This window comes from Punica granatum, chromosome 7, assembly GCF_007655135.1.
Source record: "Punica granatum isolate Tunisia-2019 chromosome 7, ASM765513v2, whole genome shotgun sequence".
Lineage (NCBI taxonomy): Eukaryota > Viridiplantae > Streptophyta > Magnoliopsida > Myrtales > Lythraceae > Punica > Punica granatum.
In genome coordinates this window covers 24,147,308-24,169,020 of record NC_045133.1, presented here as the reverse complement: position 1 = coordinate 24,169,020, position 21,713 = coordinate 24,147,308, and the positions used below count along the sequence as shown (strand labels likewise).

General features: G+C 41.2%; 5 protein-coding genes across 9 annotated transcripts; 2 read left to right on the top strand and 3 right to left on the bottom strand.

Annotated features, from left to right (window-relative positions):
- Positions 1 to 3,170: 3,170 nt before the first annotated feature.
- Positions 3,171 to 4,251, top strand: LOC116215171. Its single transcript, XM_031550780.1, has 2 exons — positions 3,171 to 3,481; positions 3,757 to 4,251. The coding sequence occupies exons 1-2, from the start codon at positions 3,268 to 3,270 to the stop codon at positions 4,092 to 4,094; spliced, it is 552 nt and encodes a 183-aa protein (XP_031406640.1). The 5' UTR covers positions 3,171 to 3,267; the 3' UTR covers positions 4,095 to 4,251.
- On the bottom strand, positions 4,139 to 9,506 carry LOC116215167 (actin-related protein 2). 5 transcript variants are annotated; one of them, XM_031550775.1, is made up of 16 exons: positions 9,367 to 9,506; positions 8,906 to 9,016; positions 8,479 to 8,613; positions 8,312 to 8,383; positions 8,128 to 8,206; positions 7,847 to 7,896; positions 7,495 to 7,598; positions 7,334 to 7,402; positions 7,195 to 7,258; positions 6,827 to 6,895; positions 6,509 to 6,592; positions 6,022 to 6,080; positions 5,655 to 5,721; positions 5,038 to 5,121; positions 4,792 to 4,875; positions 4,139 to 4,427 (listed from the first exon to the last, which is right to left on the bottom strand). In XM_031550775.1, the coding sequence occupies exons 1-15, from the start codon at positions 9,406 to 9,408 to the stop codon at positions 4,795 to 4,797; spliced, it is 1,170 nt and encodes a 389-aa protein (XP_031406635.1). In that variant the 5' UTR covers positions 9,409 to 9,506; the 3' UTR covers positions 4,139 to 4,427; positions 4,792 to 4,794. The 5 variants fall into 5 exon arrangements, 3 of the variants coding, with proteins under 3 accessions (XP_031406635.1, XP_031406636.1, XP_031406633.1); XR_004158423.1 differs by having other exon boundaries at positions 4,218 to 4,427; positions 4,671 to 4,875; XR_004158424.1 differs by having other exon boundaries at positions 4,224 to 4,462; positions 4,671 to 4,875.
- A 142-nt stretch (positions 9,507 to 9,648) lies between these two features.
- Positions 9,649 to 11,894, top strand: LOC116215170 (60S ribosomal protein L7a-1). The gene is made up of 7 exons (XM_031550779.1): positions 9,649 to 9,773; positions 9,966 to 10,013; positions 10,465 to 10,666; positions 10,875 to 11,047; positions 11,127 to 11,255; positions 11,338 to 11,430; positions 11,526 to 11,894. Exons 1-7 carry the CDS (start codon positions 9,771 to 9,773, stop codon positions 11,655 to 11,657), a joined length of 780 nt encoding a protein of 259 aa, XP_031406639.1. The 5' UTR covers positions 9,649 to 9,770; the 3' UTR covers positions 11,658 to 11,894.
- Positions 11,895 to 11,973: 79 nt separating this feature from the next.
- Positions 11,974 to 14,339, bottom strand: LOC116215162 (pentatricopeptide repeat-containing protein At5g14080). The gene is made up of 2 exons (XM_031550765.1): positions 12,405 to 14,339; positions 11,974 to 12,335 (listed from the first exon to the last, which is right to left on the bottom strand). Exons 1-2 carry the CDS (start codon positions 14,200 to 14,202, stop codon positions 12,058 to 12,060), a joined length of 2,076 nt encoding a protein of 691 aa, XP_031406625.1. The 5' UTR covers positions 14,203 to 14,339; the 3' UTR covers positions 11,974 to 12,057.
- A 101-nt stretch (positions 14,340 to 14,440) lies between these two features.
- On the bottom strand, positions 14,441 to 18,086 carry LOC116215166 (ACT domain-containing protein ACR6-like). Its single transcript, XM_031550772.1, has 7 exons — positions 17,735 to 18,086; positions 17,162 to 17,207; positions 16,966 to 17,080; positions 16,802 to 16,869; positions 15,606 to 16,217; positions 15,170 to 15,274; positions 14,441 to 15,077 (listed from the first exon to the last, which is right to left on the bottom strand). The coding sequence occupies exons 1-7, from the start codon at positions 17,779 to 17,781 to the stop codon at positions 14,733 to 14,735; spliced, it is 1,338 nt and encodes a 445-aa protein (XP_031406632.1). The 5' UTR covers positions 17,782 to 18,086; the 3' UTR covers positions 14,441 to 14,732.
- Positions 18,087 to 21,713: the final 3,627 nt, after the last annotated feature.

Here is a 21,713-nt window from a genome sequence, read left to right as displayed (position 1 = left end):
GCTTTACCCCTTAATGGGCCGACCCGACTCGACTGGATCAGTCGGGACCTAATTGGACTTTCAGATATCAGGATTTACACCAAAAAATAATAATAAATAAAAGAGATGGAAGATTAAAATTTTTCACAAGGATCGTATCGTATATTTCTTTATGAGAAGATATAAAAAGATAGATATTGCGACATTCTCTCGCTATTAGATTTACGGTTGTATAAGTTGATAAATTAAACATCAAATTTTACTTTAAGGTTGAAGGGTTGAGATGAATAAATCATAAATCTATTGGCACCGGCCATTAAAAAAAAAAAAAAAGAACTATCGGCACCACACGGATCCGAGGGAAATGAAGGCAAATTATAAATCTCAGATAAACTGAAGAAAAGGGGGTTCTTCTCGTTGAAAATATGAAGTTTTTATTGAATTTCAAATGTGCCAATGGCAGTTTGTCATTCAATCACATTCTCGTGTTTTTTTTTTAATGAAAACACAAGTATCCTCACTTTATTTATTGACTAAAACTAATATTTGGACTTAACTTTGACGCGAGGTGATTTCAGTAAATTTCGAACATTTGTATTACAAGTAAAGTCCTTAGATATTATTATTTAATTAACTAATTAATAAAAATTTAAAAATAAACGAGGGAATTGTTAGGAGGAGAGGACAAACGGGAGATTGGATACATAGGTGAGATCGTAGGATGAGGCGTTGGTGACGCCGCCGATCCTTGGATTTGCCAAAGGAACGAAGTGCTTGTCCCCACCCATCTCCCTGATATTTCCCCTTCGATCGGAACTCCCTAATAATCTTGCTGTTCTTGGACGACATGCCGTGTCTCTAATCAGAGCAGCTCTGCAGGCCAAATTCGATTCTCATTAAACACGTAATCGCCCGATGAGTGTACCTTCGATGTCCCTATGGCTCATAAGTTATTCATGTTGTACTATATATACGTGGATAAGCCGGTTTTGAAATACTCATTCGTATTTAATTATGTGATCAAGATGAATGAATATGTGAAGCGGTTCTGTCGAGTTTGCCTCGCACCACAACAAAAGGTTCTATCTAGCCAATGTTTTTTACCATAGCACGTGATTTGATCACCTTCTTCTGAGTTTAAATCTAATCAACTGTACAGTTTAATTAATTTCAGACATCGAGGTTATTCATCTTTCGAGTGTCGTAAAACCATATAAACTGTACGGCGTCGACACATAGAATCACTTGCCCCCAACGGCGTCGACACGTACCATATACGAGATTATGTGAAGAAAGATCGTTAGTGCCAATTCGGCCTCGGTGAAACACAATACATTGGTTCACCGAAAAAGAAACACAATATGTTGGTCTCAGTATATATTGTTCAACTATGACATCAATATATAAGGCATTCTGGTTCGGTTAGTCATGGTTTGATGACTCGATGAGACAATATCGGAAGGCTTGCTGTGTTCAGGTTAGTAACTAGTAAGGCCAGAAAGATGATAATTGATCATGAAGATTGTAGGTCAGGATCGGAGCTCTTTAATTCCTCGTGGGTTCAAATTGAAGTGTAACGAGGACACGATCAATAATCCATATTTGCTTAGAACGGAGAAGCAAATGGATGAGGAATATATATTCTATCTCGATCGATATTTAATGATCAAGCGGCTTCCGGATAATTTTCTTCCTTGAAACTAATAGCTTGTTCGGATCGCGGATTAGGAAGAGTTATGGAAGGGTGGATTACGGAGGGTTATTATACAGTTTGGGTAATCCATCTCTTCATAACCTTCCTTGACTCGTGATCCAAACAAGCGGTAAAGTAGGAAACAAAGTTGTTAATTCATGGACAATTAGAAGCCCTAACGAGCTACTATACGAATCAGAAGTGAATTATCTGAATGGATTTACTAAAAATGGAAAGCTAACAGACTACTTGGGTCTGTCCATGGCTCTCTTGTACGTGCATATATTATCGGAATTGTGGCATGAATCCAAAATTGACTAAGCCCATCACCTTGCACCATATCCATCACTTTTTAATTGAATATGACCACTTTTATTTTATTTTTTTCTTTAATTTTTTCTAAAGCCTACCTTTTATGAAATGATAATTAATATAATATGGGCTGAAGAACAGGTCTTCTCTGTTAAAGACGTTGCGTTCATGTCTTTCTTGTTGGATCGGAGGAAGTAAAATACTTTAATTGCACCTCATGAAGATTTGTTCTTGTAATTTTATCAATTTCCTTGTATTCAAATCCGACCACTTTTGCCTTTGTTTTATGCAATGTAGCATTCTTATTGGCTCTCTCATATGATGAAATAGTGATATTAATTCCTCATCTAGAGCGTAACTTCATTCTGTATATGCGTATATGTGTACGCGACGTGAACGTCTCTTTTCACGGCTCTTTACTCTTTAGTCCTTGGGGAACTATAGAGAAGCATAATGAATCGCGAAAACAAGTTACCACTTACGAAAGAAATATGCAGGCTCGGTCGATGATCGGATGAACTCTGCATAACTACTAACATAGGAGCTTGTGTCCTCTGCAGCGAAAGAAGGCTGGTTGTCTCTGTAGCATTAGCAAAAGGCAATTTGGCGATTGGCATCCCGCATTCTCTTCAGACCTAGAATATATATTGCTGTCCACGTCAAAAGAAGCCGAACTTGCCACGAGAAGCCGGCTCGATGCGCCTACATAACACGTTCAGAATGCTAGAAGTGTAAAGGTGCATAGGGGCAAAGACCGATCCTACTGTGTTCAGTGACAACCGACATTGCGCATTCTAGAGCCAAAGGTCTAGTTAATTGCATTTTGAGTACATAATATCTGCGAGATGTTAATGTGTCGATCGGTGGGGATTCTGTGCTCTCAAACCCGAAAGGCTACAGATAGCGACCGGTTTTAGATCGGGTCAGACGTGCGATGATTGCAATGCAAGTAGGTTCCGAATGTAAGACACCGGTTATGCATCGACATGAGACTCGGAATCGGAGTGACCAATTTTTGTCACGATGGTTTTCTGAAAAGAAACAAAACATGCTAATTCAAAAGGGTCTCTTGTTACTTTCCATCTTCCCCCACCCCCTTCATATCAGCCAAACCAAATTCACGTGTATTTGTTTCTTTGCAAAAAGATAAAGAGAAAAAAGCAGAAAATTTTTTGTTTGGTCTCTCAACATTTTCAAACGGTGAGTCTCTCCCAACTTATCTACTCAAACACTAAAGAAGAAGAAGAGAGCCTGAAGAAAGGGGGCCCCAAAAAAAAAATATCATGAATCATCGCGGCCATCATCATCGTCGTCATTCACTGATGCTGCTGCTGTTCGTGTCCGGTTGCTTCGTCGTGCTCCAATGGCTTCCTATGGAGGCCGAAGCGAAGGCCAACCACAATGACAACAACTACTCCCGCATTACTGTCATGGGCATTGTCTACTGTGACATCTGCTCCAACAACACCTTCTCCAAGCACAGCTACTTCCTACCAGGTGATATATCTCATTTTACGCAACTTTCCCCAGCAAGTCCCACATTGCTGAAAACGAGAGCTCCGGTGTTGTTTCGGAAAGTCTTATGTTGTCTGAGTATCAGTTTCGTCGATTGTTCTGTTCCATTCCACTCCTTTGAATCAGACATATACTGGTGATAGTAAAGGGATCCGGTCGAATGTCTAAATACAGAAGTGACTTATTTTGCTTTCTTTCATTCACCAACGCTTAATCCGAATGTGTTTTTCGGGTGGTTGTGATATATGATCTCATAGATGTGGAAGTGAAGATAGACTGCAAGTTCAAAGCCAACTCCCCAAAGACGACCGAGGAGGTGTTGTTCTCTGCGAGGAGGAGCACCAACAAATACGGAGTCTACAAACTTGACATTCCTGCCATGGATGGGATCGAGTGTGCTCGGGACTCAGCCATCGTTTCCTCCTGTCAAGCAAGCCTGATGTGGACCCCTTCCTCTTCCTGCAACGTCCCGGGCTACAGGACCACGTCCGATGAGATAGCGGTCAAGTCAAAGAGAGCCAATCTCTGCATCTATAGCCTCAATGCTCTCAACTACCGGCCCTCAAAGAGAGATATCAACCTCTGCGGACATTAAAAATGTCTTTTGGCAATCTCTCTATTTTCTCTTCAGATTTTATCTTTTTGAAACAATTTCGAGTTCGATTGCTATATTATCGCCTGAAGTGGCTGTTCTTTTGGACAATATTAGGCAGCTCAATTGATGTTTCATAGGTTATGATCCGTAGATTGAACCCGTCTGTAGGGAAGCTTTTTGGCAGTTCAGAGTCACATATTAGGACAGACCATTGAGCTTTAGAATTAGAAAAGTCTATACCAACTCCACCATAGACAAGCGCAGAATCCCGTAAAATGCAAACGATGGTGACAACAAGAGCCGCAAAATCCGAATCCATGTGGTATTCCCGACCTGAAGAATACAATGCGCTTCAGCTATATACCCGTCTGTACAATATCAGCAATTTGTAAGAATCGTATATGAAAGATAAAACCACAAGTCGAAGTTTCAGTTCAGATAAAAGAGTAATATTGTCAATCTGCAAAATATGCTTAGCCCCTTCTCTTTCAGTGGATTTGCCACTGCCGCTTGAAACAGTTGACGACCTATCATTTTTTTTCAGATCAATTCGAGGAAAGCTCCAGTTTTGAGAACCTGGTGATTGAAGCAGGTGATTTGAAGCATCCTCGGGTAGATTATTAGCTTTTCCCTTCCAAACAGGCACAATGGAAGCATGTATAAGAACTGTAATTAGGGGCAAAGTTCTGATCTTTACTGTTCAAGCCTGCCCACACTTGCTTAGACAGGCAATTCCTTCTTCCAAATAATCTTCCCTGCTAATCCAGAACTCGGGAGCATCCTGCAAAGTTTCACAAGGTTGCAGTGTGATACCAAAGGAATAGATGAAGCGTTGGTATAAGAAGCCATAGTGGCAAACAGGAATGATCATTTGACTCATGAACTCTATTCTGTCTCACTGAATAGACCATAGAGAGGAGTTGGTGGGGAGGAGTGAGAGTACCTTCATAATCGCAGCCAACACAGCTCCACCGAGGTAGACCATATGCTTCCTTCTTGGAGGATCCTCAATACGTAACCGAAGTTTCTGCCATCAACATATGGAGAACATGAATAAGGTCTGAAGAACATCTCATCTCACTTCCTGAACAAATCAGTTCCAAAACTGATGGAACAAAAGACTGATAAATCTGAATGATTTTATTACCATCGAGAATTTGTTGATGATCCAATACAAACAAAAGAGGGCAGATTTGATGAAAACCAAGTGTACACTGCACCACTTGAACTCTCTTATATTTTCTTATAACCATGAGGTCTCCACACCATCTTAGTTCCATGATCATTCTTAGGAGAATTCCATTACTTATACTGCAATTTTGTTCTGGTCATTGTCTAAACCAAACATTTTCAAAAACTGGGTTTTCTTATCAGAGTCCTTTAACGATGCACAAACTATAGAATGTTGTAAAAGACCATGACTCGCCTCTAATACCAAACATTGCACAAAGTGATTTTAGTTTAGTACAGAGAGCTACCTTCTTCTGACAACAACAAATTACAACTGTCTTCTAACTTAGTTGAAAGACCTTTTCAACTTTACAAAAGAATGAAACTCACCTTAAGCCCATCTTTGTTACCCTTCAGAACGAAGTCAAGGTAGCGATCCTGTATCTCTCTCTCTAGACTGCAAGAAGAAGGTATGTGGAGTTAGTTCAAGTCTCCACCACATGGTAATTAAAAATAGAATTGATATTTGAATCCTAGTTACAAAAAAATAAGAAATACTGAAAGACATAAATATTAGCTGTCATGAAAATATATTTTTGAATATTCTCGCATGATAAAGCACGTGCAAAGACTACTATGAAGGAGTGCTTAAGAAACCTCAATGGATACAGCATTTCTAGAGTCTAAGGTTCTAACTGTTACTACTGCAGGATAATATCAAAAGTTAATTGGCTTGAATGCTGTAAAAGCATATTACCGACTAGGTAATCCCGGATACATTGTGCTTCCTCCACTTAATACTATGTGCTGGTAGAGCTGCAAAATAGGAAGGTCGCAGATAAAGATATAGGTCTTGTGATACCTAAAATAGGTGGTATTTGTGGTTCAACTCATCAACATCAAATCTAAGTAAAATAATCAGATCACCCAGGCATCACATTAGTAATTTCTTGAAAATTACCAGGAAGAGATATAGACACAGAGTCCATGAAAAATAACCGAAACTGAATGACAGGCTCATGCGATATACGATTCACCAATAAGACCAACTGGCATATCTCATGATGATCATGCTGTTCGCAACTTCTGAAAGCATCAGCATATTCATCCATTACTAACATCACACAAATCATTTTGAATTGCCAATGTAATTGTCACTCCCTCCAATTTAAGAAGCAACCCTTATATAGTTGAGTATGAATGTAAACGATTTGTAAGATGATTCTTTAGTTCAGCAGGCATACCATCATTCTATTGTCAATATCCATTTCCTGGATGCAGCGGAATACCATGTCGGCCATTCCATCACCTTCAACATCAATGAGTTCCTGCAACAGGTGAGAAATCCTGGCTTGTGAGCAGAAGAATGTCTGCCAAAGCTCACGAGGACTAAACCAACAAACAAAATGCTAGACTGCATATGCAAACTACTGGTCAAAAGTGTCATACAATAAACTTCTATATGTCAATGTCAGCTTGAAGATTTCCACATGTTACAAAATAAGAACTAAAAGTTGACTGGTTATATAATTCATTTCACCTTCAGAGAAAGAAAAACTTACAGGGGTAAACAGAGCCTCAGGGGCCTGAAACCGTTCAGTGCCAACTTTTATTATCCTTCCATCCGGAAGCTGCATAGGTGTATCATCAGTGCCAAGACACACGAAAGAAGTCGAGAAAGAATGACGAGAAATCAAACAGCAAGCCATACTGACTACCACAATCCAAATCAGCTCACTAAAATCACATTCAGCATTGCCCATATAATATATTAGTATAAGCACATTTATGAGTTGAAAGACACATTATGCTTGGACCATCCTCAGATATGTCTTTATGCCCGAATGCAGAAACTACAGATAAAAGTCACCATGATCTATAGCCCATAATGACTGAACAGCAACATTCAAGAGGGAAGATGACCACTTACAGTGTAGTCCTTTACAAGAATGGTTGTCTCGAGTCCCAGCTGATATTCTCTCTTGTAATCATAACTGCAATAACATTCATCATATCATCAGCATTAAAACAAGAGGCACGTTCATTGAAATATCCGGTATATTGCTCACCTGATATAGCATAGCTTCTCTTTAATTTCTCTGACAGTCTCAAAGTCAGCAGTTTTATTCATTGCATACCTTCAAAAGGAAGTTAACTGCCTTAGTTCCTATGGAAGTGACACATACAAGAGAAACTATAAAACTTCCGTCTCCTCAAACGGAGTACTCACCCTCTCCTTGAGAGCAAATCAACAAGATACGATGTTATATGCCGACCAGCTACATTCATTCTCTTGGTAAGATGAGGAAATGAATAGCCATCAACAACTGGAACCTGGAGGGTTTCCAAACAATATACTTCAGCACTGATCAATCACACACTTAACAACTGTACAGTTAAATATAAACGCGATGGTATACTTTGTCATAAATGCATTTTCAACAAATTCAACCATAGCAAAATTTTATATCCTTGACTCTGTCCTGTTACACACAGTGTCTTTCAGAATAAATTGAAAAAAAACTATGTTTTGGTAAACAGCAGTGGAGATAAAATTGATTTGAGTGCTTAGAACTATTTACCACATGAGTGACGCCATCACCTGAGTCAATAACTAATCCTGTCAGCAGACCTGTGAAGATTAAAAGTAAAAATGAAGCATTTAAAAGAAGTAAGCCAACTTCAAAATGATATGCAGGGCCATAGTAAATTAGTATGAATACTTTCATTTCCAATCATTTCAAGCTATGCCACAATCAACAAACTTGGAAATTGGGACATTCAGCAACAAAAACTACAATATATGTTCATAAAAATATGAGATTAGCTCCTAGTTTCAACTTTCAGCGATCATCATAAGCACCTTGAGCATATAAAGTTAAAACAGCTTGGATTTGAATGAAGACGCCAGCAAAGTTGTACTTCTCGAACATGGTTTCAACCTATAATTCAAGGAAAATTTTGTCATGAGATGCTAATGTTAATGTAAGTCCCAGCTTGAACAGAAATTAGAAGATACTCCTGTGTAACACTGAGAATAAACTCACCATTTTTTCACGGTTTTTTGAAGGATTGAGTGGCGGATCTGTCAGTAAAATCTTGCAGTCCTTTGGGTCTATCTGTTTATAGAACAATTGACAAGGAGGTAAAGAAAATGGTTAAAGTGTTGTGGCCAAATACACAGCTCAACAGAACCCGGATCAAGAGTAAGTACTTTTAGCTCGTTATAAAATGCATGATCCCACACGTGGCCCATGTCTTCCCAGTTTTGCACGATACCATTATTCACTGGGTAAGAGATATCCAATTGATTCCGCAGGTCTGCACAAGCTTCTCCAACAACAACATCCTGAATAAACCATACAAAATTATCTATCAGTAGTTAAGTAAAGACAGCCAAGTGTTTATATCACTATGCACTGAACTACATGCAATGATATTATCTCCAAACTCAATGGTCCGCTCCGCATGACGGGATAGCAAAGGAATGGAATGAAATAGTATAATACGTACAATGCCGTTAAATTGCATTCCTTTCTATGCTAGCATACCAAAAAGGACAAAATTTGCTAACAATCTAGACCACATTTAAAAAAAAAAAAAAAATTCCTCAGCACGAAAGAAAGATGTTTGATTTCTACCTTCAGCTCTTGTTCCGTGAGGGATTCTTCGTACCGAAGCATGGGCCTTCCCACAACGCAAGGAAACACCGAGGTCGGGAAATTTTCACCGGAGAAACCGCACTTGACAAACTGCACTAAACAGAAAAACAGCGAAATGAAAAAGCAAAGCCACCCGATTTACAACCAGCTCTCACTTAAGTGGCGAAGCGATCTCACAACCAGCTCAACTGGTCAAGCAAATCAAAGGGTTGTTCCACATGAAACAGGGGAAGCTCATGAGCTGATTCTACTGAAACTTATGAGATCGATGAAGTGCATTAACTAATCGAATGCATCAAAGAAGACGAAATCTGACATCACCGGGGCGAAGAGAGGAAGCGATGCAATCAACAGAGTGACCGAGCTAAGGAACGCAACAAGATCGAAGCTACTATAGAAGAAGAAGAAGACGACGAAGAAGAGGAAGAAGAAGAGTTTACGCCGGTGCCATTGTCGCAGACGACGACGTTCCGGTTGTCCATCGGAGCTCCGGCCAGCTGTTCCTGCCGTTGCTTTCTCCCTCCAACCGAAAGTGCGTGTGTGCAATTGCAAGCAAGGAAGCTCAACTTTCAAGTCTTCTTCAGCTGAAATGACGCCGTTTGGCATCCCCCCGCGTGGGCCCCACCTGGTCACCCACCAGCATGGCGTGGGCTGGGCAATATCGGGTATCGGTTCAGGAAAAAAAATGGGCCGGGCGGGCTGTGAGTTTTGAGACCCGGCCCAACAGAGGCCTCTTCTTGGCCTATATAAACCTAACCCTACTTCGTTAGGGTTTTTGCTCATTGCTTCTTTCTCGTCGCAGAACCAGAAGAAGAGCTGCCGGCGTCACATCAGCTCAGCTCCAATGGTAGAAACCCTTTCCTTCTCTCTTCCCATCTCCGTTCATGGAGCTTTTTCTGTAGATTGAGCATCGGCACTGCTCCTGCAGCTTCTGACTGACGTAGATTTTTTCGTCGATTTAGCAAATGCTGATGATCCAATCTCACTATCTGTGGATTGAATGAGCTGACTTTTTTCTTGGTGGTTGTGTCTGTTTTAGGCTCCCAAGCGAGGCGGCAAGGCTCCGGTCTCTGCTAAGAAGAAGCAGGTAAGCTTACTGTCATACGTTGCGAAAAAATTAGCGAGGAATTGGAGTTACTTATACAAAACTAGAGTTGCTGTTAACAGGACGAGCAGTTGGTTATCATTTGGCTAGATCATATGTAGATGCTAAGCGGAATGTTCTCTGAAGTGATACGAATACCGATATGTTCGTGCATAAGGTTGATTGTTGACGACTGCTTGTCGGATTAGAACTTGAACTTGGTAAAAGAAATTGCTTAGAGAATCTGAAGTCTCGATTTTTGTTTGTGGGGACAGTTTGTCATGGAAACGTGCATACTTATCATTCACTACTGCTATAGGAATGTGGCATGGATGCATGATCTTCAATTTAGGTGATTCTGGTAGAATGATTCTCTGCTCAAAGTGGAAGTCGTTGCTGGGGGTTGTTTCAAAACTTTGGTTTGCTTGTTTAATGAATTTGTGGTTTATTTCAGGAGAAGGTGACGAATCCCTTGTTTGAAAAGAGGCCAAAGCAATTTGGAATCGGAGGGGCTCTGCCTCCAAAGAGGGACTTGACCCGATTCGTCAAATTCCCCAAGACTGTTCAGATCCAGAGGAAGAGGAGGATTCTGAAGCAGAGGTTGAAGGTCCCACCTACTCTTAACCAGTTCACAAAGACACTGGATAAGAACCTCGGTAAGCAGTGCAATAAGCTATTGTGACATGTTGTGCTTGAATTTTAGATGAGGTAGTTATCATGTGAACCTGCTGTTCTATGCACTTCGGTGAAATTATGCTAGTTGTCGAATAATTGCCATGTTTGGTTATTATTTGATGGATGGCTATGTTCTTATTATTGCTTCTTTCAGTTGTAAAATTTGATCATTTTTTCCCATGTCTGCAGCCACAAACCTATTCAAAATGCTTCTGAAGTACAGACCGGAAGATAAAGCTGCAAAGAAAGAGCGGCTCCTGGCTGAGGCTAAGGCTAAGGCAGAAGGAAAGCCTTATGAGTCCAAGTCAAAGCCAATTGTTGTGAAATATGGCCTTAACCATGTGACGTATCTCATTGAGCAGGTTTGCAACTTAATTCTCTATTGAATGTTTCTGTTCTTTTCAGGGGGCAGCTTACCAACTTTCAATTGTTCCTTTTCAGAACAAGGCGCAGCTGGTTGTCATTGCCCATGACGTGGACCCAATAGAGCTTGTTGTTTGGCTTCCAGCACTTTGCAGAAAGATGGAAGTCCCATACTGCATTGTGAAGGGCAAGGCTCGCTTGGGCACGGTAATTACAATAGTTCTAACCTGTTTCATCTGTCCATTAGCATGCATAGACAAGTGTTCATGATTGTTTGCCCATCCGACAGATTGTCCACAAGAAAACTGCCTCTGTTTTGTGCCTGACCACGGTGAAGAACGAGGACAAAATGGAGTTCAGCAGAATCTTGGAGGCAATTAAAGTAAGCAAGCACAGCTCTATATTAAACTTTTCCCTCTTTTTCGGGCTCTTCCCAAGTGCCTTGGTGATTAACTGTCTCTTATATCTGTTCTTCAGGCCAATTTCAACGACAAGTATGATGAGTACAGGAAGAAGTGGGGCGGTGGAATTATGGGTTCGAAATCTCAGGCCAAGACCAAGGCCAAGGAGAGGCTTCTTGCTAAGGAAGCTGCTCAGAGGATGAGTTAGGAACCTCCAGTAGTTTGCCGTGTTTTCGTCTGCCTAGGATCACCCAGTCTCAAGCTTTTACCTTGTTGCAGCTTGTAATGATTAATTTGCGGAAGTTTTGCTTTCTTTTAGTTGACAGATTATGATCAAACTAGTCGGTTTACATGGACTCTTTGTATGGAATCAAAGAGATGCTATTTCCTTATACTTGGTTTGTTCGAGAATTCATCATAATGGGCCCTCAAATTTGGTATTTAATGTTCAGCAACTACAACATAGTCAGGCGCCCCATTATATGTTTCTGCTATGTTTATTTTGGAAGGACGAAAAATGGTACTAACAATCAAGAAAATCAGAAGAAGCACTTCTATGCTGAAATTGTGAGCTTCTATACTGTCAAATGGTCTGACCAGTTTCAATCCTATGATGAACTCGAAAACTTTTCTTGTATTATAGCAATCAGCTCTTGGATTGCCGCTTGTCTAGAGCCAGAGGCAGAAGAATAAAGAGACGCCGCTAGCTCAGATAAAACAGGCTGCAACATTGACGGCTCAGTCTCCTTCACCCAACCTATGTGTTTGAGGGCAATCTCGAGTTCCCTCGACTCTGTTAAACGCTTGAGAAACCTCACATGGGATTCTAAGCTGCTCCTATCACAAGAAATGCTGCGAAGTACTCTCGAGGCAGCAAGAAATTTACCTGCAAGAACCATGAATCAGATGTAGAATGAGTGAACCATCATACTTCACCACAAGACGCGAATAATACCTTCTTGGCAGAGGTGTGTGACGAAAAAACAGGAGTGACTTTCAGCAAGAGATGCGTCCTGTTGAAGAGACTGCTCAAAAACCTCGAGGGCAATCTCGAACTTCATTTCTCGACAGAGGCCTTCGATCAGGGATCTGTAGATTGTGGAATCAGGCGCCAACCTTTTCAACAGCATGTGATGGAAAAGCCTCTGAGCCTCCTCCACTTCGCCTATCTCCGACAACTTCCTGATCAGGAGGCTATAAGTTTTCAAATTCCCATTGCACCCACTGGAGAACATCTCATCCCACAGCCTTTTGGCAGGTCGTATAAGATCATCCCGGCAACACGCTTCCATGATAGAATTGTACAATTCCACAGGAGGGTTCAATCCCTTCTTCTTCATCTCCTTAAGCGCCCCATAGGCTTCCTTCACTCTTCCAGATAGGCACAAGAATGAGACCATCAGACCGTAACTATTGACATCTTTGAAATAACCGTTTGAGTCGAGTGCCTGATAAACCTGCAGCAGTTCATCGATCCTCCCGTTCTTGCATAAGTTCCGACTCAAATTGGTCAGCGTCAGAGTAGTTGGGAAGTTCCCACTTCTCATCATGAATTCAGCGAATTCCAGTGCAGAACTAGGATATAAACCTGAGATGGTTCCTACCAATGTGTTGAGAACGTTCTCATCGACTGGAAAGTTGCCACTCACAAGAACTTCACCCAATTCCTTGGCTTCGTATATCAGTTTCTCGGAAATCAAGGATAGGATGAATTCACCATAGTCATGTGCCCTCGGGGCTACACCGAGCTTCCTCTTCTTCTTCAGGATTGACTCCCTTGCAACCACATTCCCTGATTCTCTGTATGCTTCAGCAACAACCCTGTAGGCCACAAAATCAGGCTTCCATCCTCTACTCCGCAGCTCATCCAGAGCTTGAGAAGCATCCAAAGCCCGTGATGCCCGGCAAAGACCGTGCACCACCAAACCTGCCAAAATCGACCCGTCAATGGTCCCCGAACTGGGGCCCCTTATAACATCATCTATCATGCTCAAAACCCTGCCTAACTCCCCCTCCGTGACAAAATTCCACATGAAAACCCCGAACCCGAGAGTGCTAAAACAAACGCCCCTAGCGAGCATTTCATCGAACACCTTGAGTGCGCTATCCATTTGCCCATCCGAAGCCAAACCGGCCAAGACCAAGTTATAGACGTCAGCTCCGATTCCCAAATTCAACCTCCTAGCCTCGTCGAAAACCAATTTTGCGATGTGGATCCTCCTGTTCCTAACATACACAGCAATGACAAGGCCGTAGACAGAAGAATCAAGAACCACCCTCTCAGACCTCGCCTGTTTCAGTATTCTATCAATGGAGGCGAAATGGCGGGAACTGGAGAGAGACTTGAGGATGGACCGGTAGGAGAGGGAGTCATGGACAAAGTTGGGCTGCTGACTGGCCCAGTTGAAGACGCCGAGGGCGAGTGAGTGGTGTGTTAGGAGAAACGGGTCGATGACGGCGGAGACGAGCTGAGGGGTGAGCTGAGAGAGAGTGAGCTCCCGGTGGAGGGTCTGCTCGAGCGTGGGAGCCCATTTAAGGGATCGCAGGGTTGGAGTTGAAGCTGATGAAGATGATGCAGAGATCAGTGCTCGGCTTACTCTTATTGCTATCTCAGATATGGAAGCTTTCATGACAGTGAGAGAGAGGACGAGAGAGGACAATGAACAGATTTTGGCCTGAAATAAGGAATTTAAGCCGATTTTATTCCATTCAAATTTCCATTCCTTCCTACCAAACGGTATGATTTCTGACATGTCTTCCAAACTATGTGAACATCAGTCTCAAGGGTTTGGCCCAGTGGTTAAGGTGCGCCTAAACTTGCACCCGATACCGGATTCGAATCCCCTTGAGGCCACCGGAGCGACTTTGACGTTATTACCTACTCTGTACGCCGCCGGGTTTACAGAACTCCGGAATTGGTCGGACGAAACCTGAACACTCCGAGTTAGCCAAAAAAAACAATCAGTTAAGAGCATCAAAAACCCGAATGTTATGAATAATATTCACACTGCTTCTTTCATCGAGCTAAGAATATTTGTTCTGTACAACCTTATTGGTAACGTGACACTGTACACCTATCTACACATCGGGAGTGGACATGTACGCCATTATCTATTCACCCAACAGCATCGTCTCCGGGATTTTTATGTGCAGCTAAAGAGCATATATCGACAACGTAGCATTATACTGTCTACACTACCACACATTAGGGCCAAGAGAGTATGTACATCTCCCCAGCCAGATAGTGCAACTGGCCTGAAGTTTATGATCTTCTTTGGATCAGTTAAGAGTGGGACCTAATCAGTTTGAAGTTTTGGAATGTCCGAGCTCTGAAGAAGTTCCCGAAGAGGAACCTCGCAGTAGTACCCTGATCAGCTGGCTTGGACGAGGCATTCGGGTTATGCTTCACTTGCAGGACGGTGGGCCCAATCTGGTGGCAGATTGAGTCAATGGTCTTGAGGTCCACAGAGTTACCAGTCACATCCGCTACATAGAACGTGTCCTTGGCTTTCCCGCATCTCGTGGAAATTTCTGCTCTTTTTATGGATAGACCATTTTCCCGGAATATCCTCGTGATGTCTGAGAGGAGCCCGAACCGATCGTCAGTGCACAGTTCCAGTTCCAAGCCCTGCAAGGACAGGAATTCTCTTTTGTGATGTTTCAGATTATTTTGTCTGTCCTGCACAATCGATAGATTTTTCAAATCAGTGCTAAACAAACCTCGGAGGCTCGCCTCTCAATAGCTGCTTCAAGGCACTGTCTGATGCGCTCTCTCTCAGCTTCGGAGCCTATAGGGAGTCCATCAATGTGCCGAATGTAAAATTCCTGTGCCATTGCAAATTTTCACGATACTTAGAATGGAAGCTATAAGCTTCTATGGGCAGTAAAAATGAATAAAGAACTTGGGTCAAGAAGCGATAATCTTATTCATAAGGAGTATGGACGATTTACTCGCCTGAACAGGGAACTCTGTCAATTGACCCCTTCCAATTTGCTAAGTTGCTAAATAAATTGCAGAGAAAGACACATTGATATATATATATATATATATAGATATCAACGAATTCAACATTTTCTCAGATTTCAAGAAGTCTCCAAAGCAAAACTACAAAGCAAAAGACACCAAAATCAGTCTACTGAGATCGTTTGACCTCACCTGATAAGCTTCCTTCCTCCCGGTGTCAACCATCCCATGGAACACCACGTACTGCATGTCTGTCAAGGCACAGATAATGTCAAACAACAGCTTCGGTCGGTCCTTAGATCTCATAGTCACAACCGTGTAGTCCTTCTGATCACAGTCCATGACCATCACCAAGGGCCTTGAGCCCAACTCCTTGTCCCTCCCGGATCCCATCCTTTCAACTCTCTCATAGTCCCTGTCTGCGAACATGATCTGATGCAACCTTCTCTCCCGGTTCATAGTGGTGGGAGGTGAGAGATTTGTCTTTGCAGGTTTGGAGTTGCCGTGCCCTCCAAGGACGTTGCAGAGGAGACCCCTTATGGTGGCAAGGCGGGCCGGATCCTCTATGGCAAGGCCAGTGGAAGAGTCAGTGACATTGACTACCGCTGCAGCCCGAGAATTATGGGTCCATATTTCGGCGTTCACCACATTGCAATGCAGGTCCGCAAGGACAGCGCACACCTCAGACAACAGACCAGGCCTGTCAGTGCCAGCAAGCTCAATTGCGGTGTGGTTCTCGGCGGGAACAACCCCCACCATGGACCTTCTCAGTGAGGGAGAGATGCTAGCATTGCTCTCAAGCCTCTGCAGAATAGGAGGAGCAATGTGATAGGCGGGTAATCCATGAGATCATTATTGCTAGCCCATATGTTGCGTTGAAATTGAAACAGAAAAAAAAAATGTGATTATCCATTACGAAAAAAAAAAATGTGATTGAATGTATACGTTCCATTCCTCGTTATTTGTATGAAAGGAGTCACAAGAGTACCAATTATGTTCCATTTACAGAATGAAATGTCGACATAAAATCAATGGTTTGACATGGAAAATCTAAGAAACGAGCAAGCACTCATGTAGCTTGAAAGTAGAGCCTAATGGGTTACAGTTCACAACTACATGGAAATGTTAACTGAATATTTACAATTTGACATGAAGCCTTCCTCATTATAGAAATGCACTGAAAGCCTGAGAACATATATTTATATGTGCATAAGATTTCATCATAAGAGATATGACTAGTAATGCGAAGAATTCTAGGATATAATCTAGCATGCAATCGCATTTCAAAGCACAAGGAAGAAAACAAGTCATTTAGGGTGTAACTAAAGAAGAAGGGGGGGAAAAAAAGAGTCCTCAAAGGACTAGTCGGGGCAGAAGGCAACACTTACCCTCTTAATATATTCAATGACTTGTTCATCTCTGATTTTCTTTCCGTCGCGGTCAGTCACATTGAACACTGAGATTTCCAAGAGGAGAAAAAGAAAAGAATGAGAGGCTGTAGGAAAAAACTCCGCATTGCTTCTTACATTGCCAAATTGACAACAAAGCCTACCATCCATGAACCATCCCCCATCAGAGGATATGTACGCCTTAGTTATAACGAGATTCATGTCTATAAGCACTTGGACGACTTCCAGGAGAATCCCGTGTTTGTTTACGCTATCAACCTGGAAAAGAGGGCAATATGCAAAATGTTCCATCACTAAGATTACTGATAATATCGAGAAAAAAACACATCCCAGCCATACCTGTATCACTGTTGCATCAGCACAAGACTTGTTATCGATCACAACTCTGCATATAAGCAACAGGAATGTCACAGAAGATCAGCAAAATGCATCTCTCGAAAGCAAAGAAACAATCCCCTGAAGAAGCAATTGATTACACGGGGAATTTTAAGATATAAGTCCCAACACAAACACGAACATACACGGATTATTAGTCCTTAAAGCCATGTAATAATCATACCGGTTTCTCTCACATGAAAGTATAGTGGCTCGAACGAGTGAAGTGCTGCTGAAATTTCACTTAAAACACAACTTCGAAGACGAACTATTATGGAAGATATCAACAAACAAATCTCCCAATGAAATGTTAAAACCGGGATTGCATAAAATAGCAACCTCCCATAGAAAACCTCACCAAAGCCTAATCCTCATGTCAATTCCTCATGATACTCAGCTTCATATTTACTCAACAATGAGATGCTGAGGTTAGATGGCAAAAGAAAAGAATAGAAACACAGTGGCCTGAAAATCAAGATTAAGCAAAAGAGAGAGCAGAGGAAAATGGGGGAAATTTTTAAGGGGGGGAAATAGCACCTTGGAGGGTTCATCCTCCTGATGAGCTTAGCGTACTCGTCGTCCATTGCTGATAACAGCCCCAAAGTCCTCAACTCTGTATATTGGGAATCGAGATCGATCTCTTCGGGGGAGGAGGAGGAGAAAGAACAGACGCCCCAACAAACAGCTGAAAGCGAATATGTACGTGAAAATGAAAATCTAGACACACCCACTGAGGAGGAGAAGAGGAGGAGGAAGAAGAAGAAGAAGAAGATGGAGACCAGCGTTGATTCTCTGCTCCAACATCCAAGGAATAACTCCACCACCTACAGATGGAGAGAGAGAGAGACAGAGACAGAGAGAGGGAGGGAGAGAGTGAGAGTAAAGTTGGGAACTTTAGCCGTTTAACGACGCTCTCTCTCTCTCTCTTCTCTCTTTCTTTCTCTCTCTTCGGATCCAGTAACAAAACTGCCCGGCGTGGGGACCATAAAGGTACGGCCCTCTGGTGACGTGGCATCTGCCCATTGGAGGAAGCCTGCGGTTCCCTCTTCCCACCGGTAAAAAGGATGGGCGGTGAACCGGCGGGACTAATCATCCGGTTTGAGTCTCCCCCGTGATGAACCGGGTGGGACTAATTGGATGCGAGAAACACAATTCTATAGAAACTTTCTATTATTACTAGATAGATTTCCATTACTAAAAGAGAGGTCCATGGAAATGATACGATTTGCAAACAGAGAAGCTCGTGGATACCATAATCTCATCTTGTCTGGTTCGGAAGTGTTAATACGATTATAGCGAACGAGAGAAATGACCTATATATTTCATAAGTAAGGTAATCTGATACTACATTTGCCCAACTCGATCGCATCACATTTTACATTTTGGGGTTGGAGAATCCCTCTGCAGCCGCTTTTTCGCTACTGAGCAGAATTCTCGTGAAGGGATAACCGGATGAGCAAAAAAAAATGGCCCTTATTTTATGTTATAATTTGAATATTTTATCCACTAAACAGTGGAGAAATAAATTATTAAAAAAATTATAGAAAAATAAAAAATAATAATTATTTTGTTGAATTGAAAATAAATGGAATAGAGTTTAAAAAATTTAAAACCAAACAAAACCTATTTTAACTGAATTTTCACTTTCGACTAGGTTGAACCAATTGAATCATCTATAGTCCTTAAAGAGTGACACGTAAAATTTAATTACAAGATTGTGTAATTTCTATAGCATGTCTAATCAATGCATTGATAATATGCAAAATCGTAATAGAATTGCATGGAAATGAGAACTTTTCAAGCTTGAAATATCAAATCTTGTATAGGAGTTGTGGTGTTTATTTTCAAGTAAATATTTTGATATTTTGATATCCATATGTATATAGATAGATAGATAGATAGATATCTAGTTTTTTTATTGATTTGAGACGAAGATTGTTGAAGACTACGTGTAATCGGGTGACGTGGGAAAGTCACGTGCCATTGCCCAGAGATTTGCCGGTGAATTTGGCGGCAATCCTACCGAGACCGACAGTACGGCCCGATTTCAGGCCACGTTGCTCGAATGCCCGGCCAACTGCCCTCCTTGCTCTTATACTTCACCTACTATAATTCCCTCTCATACATTCCTATTACTATTCAATAAAATTTAAAAAATAAAAGGGAAAAAAAAGATTCCACCTCGTACTCAAAATGATATTAAATCCGTGACAAATTATTGCTTAGAAAAAAAAAAAGATAATTTTTTTGTTAAATCTTGTGATAAAATATCACGTGTTATATTCACAGGTCGAGAAGTCCCTTATCATGCTTTCGTGAAACTTATTTTTCAACATTGCTCTAAAGATTTATATCGATTTTCGATTTTCTTTTTAATCTTCAGCGACATGTTCCATGTGTATGTACATATATATATATATATATATATATAAAATAAAGAGGATTGGATGTGATGCACATTTTTCACCTCCGAATAGGAACGCTCATGCATAACAGGTCCATGGTTATCCCAAATTATGATACCGAAGCAAGAAAGTTGGGGGGGGGGGGGGGGGGGCAATGTCAACGAATAGGATGGAGAAAATCTATCATTGTCGGAGTCATTCATCCCGCGAATGACGAAACGATCATTGGTGTTAACGGAAAAGGTGGTTGTGCCTTCTACGACTGCAGTTGAGACGGACCGTCCTACCAAAGATTCAGTGACATTTGTCGTGAGAGAGAAGGAAAAATGGGCAAATCCTTCTATGAGGGGCATGATTGAGGTCGTCCCCAGCTCTCATGCATGGTTGCACGACATGTCAAGATCATTATAATGCTTTCAACTTTTCGATCTAATCAACTGTGTTGCCCAATTTGGATGGCATTTGAATGAGCTTTGACTCTCACAGTGATCAACTAGGCCAACTAAATCTGGGAGCTCACTTCATCGATGAAAGTTAGAGAAGTCCTCTCAATTTTTATGCTTCCTATCTGCCGAGAAAACATCGTATAAGCAGAAGTTTTCATCTTTACATGGGGTTTACTATAACTAACAATGTTTGATGAGCGCAGGCCGATGAGATGGTTTTAATGTTTCTGTTGAGGAGTAAAATGGGATAAAAATCTCACATTGAAAAAAAAAATCATGGGTTAATATACGGCTTATGTACCACCACTTATAAACTTAATCTTTTAAGCGGATATGGGCCTAAACCCGTATAAGCCCAATGAAAATTCAATATGGTATCAGAGCGGGTTACACTTCTGCGTGTTCACGCACGTATGCGCATGCACTCACACCATGCAATGCCCAGTATGTCAGAGTGCAGCCAAAAGAGCGCCTCGCGTTAGCCTCCTACTGCCCGAGCACGAAAGAGGAGCCCGGCTCGAGGTCAATTATTGAGAGCGAGTGATTAAGGGCACGTGACAACGTATAGGCAAATGACTACACGTTGCACATGAGGGCGGGTGTTGAGGAGTAAAATGGAATAAAAATCACACATTGAAAAAAAAAATTCATGGGTTAATATACGGATTTGGTACTACTACTTATAAGTTTGAGCTTTTAAGTGGATATGAGCCTAAACCCATATAAGTTCAATGAAAATTTAATAGTTTTTCCCAAGTAATTAAGAGGAGCAAGGGAGAATGATAGGTTATTTGCTATTTGAAGGAGATTGAGGAAATGGATGCATATGCACCAAACTAATATTGTTAGCTATAGCCGATTGATCTTCCCTACTTTTTGGCCATCTACTTGATTGATTGAGTGCTCATTACTCATCCCCAAGGGCATGGGGTCAACTAGGTTGTTGGAACCAACCTAAAAAGAGAGTGATTTCAAACATTGGAATTGGAAGGTGGAAGAGCTCAAATACCGACCATGCTAAAAGAGAGATAATTTTTAAAAAAAGTAAATTACACTATGAGATACGATACGTGCGGTAGTAAAATTGCATGGTCAGTAGATAAATTTTAACTGTACTACGTATAAGAGTTTTACAATTAATGTAAGCATCTCTCTCCAATAATTATTCTTTTTGTAATTGTGTCCATGTGCGATGGGGTTGGTGAGGCTGTTCCCTATTTTTATGGAAACATATTGGTGAATATCATCAATGACTTATGGGGAAGGGAGTGGAAGTCCAAATCAAAGCTTTACAGTGTTGTCGTCTCTACTATCTATAAGTAAGAAGATCCGATGTGATTTCTCACTTTGCCTTTCGAATATTATTATCTGTACAAAACATTAATAATTGCACCAACAGAATAAAATTAAGAATAAAATCAATAATATATATCTTTATATAATTATAAAAACTAGAACATACAGCGGACTATGCCACGTAAGACGTATGTGGCTCATGGTTGAGTGACTTTTAAAGTTCCCACCAATTACGATACGAAAAATAGCATAGTATTATTGAATCACTTCATCGTCGTGAAATTCTAAAAATTCTTTATTTACTGAAAAATGAAAAATCATCTAATATAGTTTTAAGAATAAAATTTTAAAAATAATTATTTGTTTATA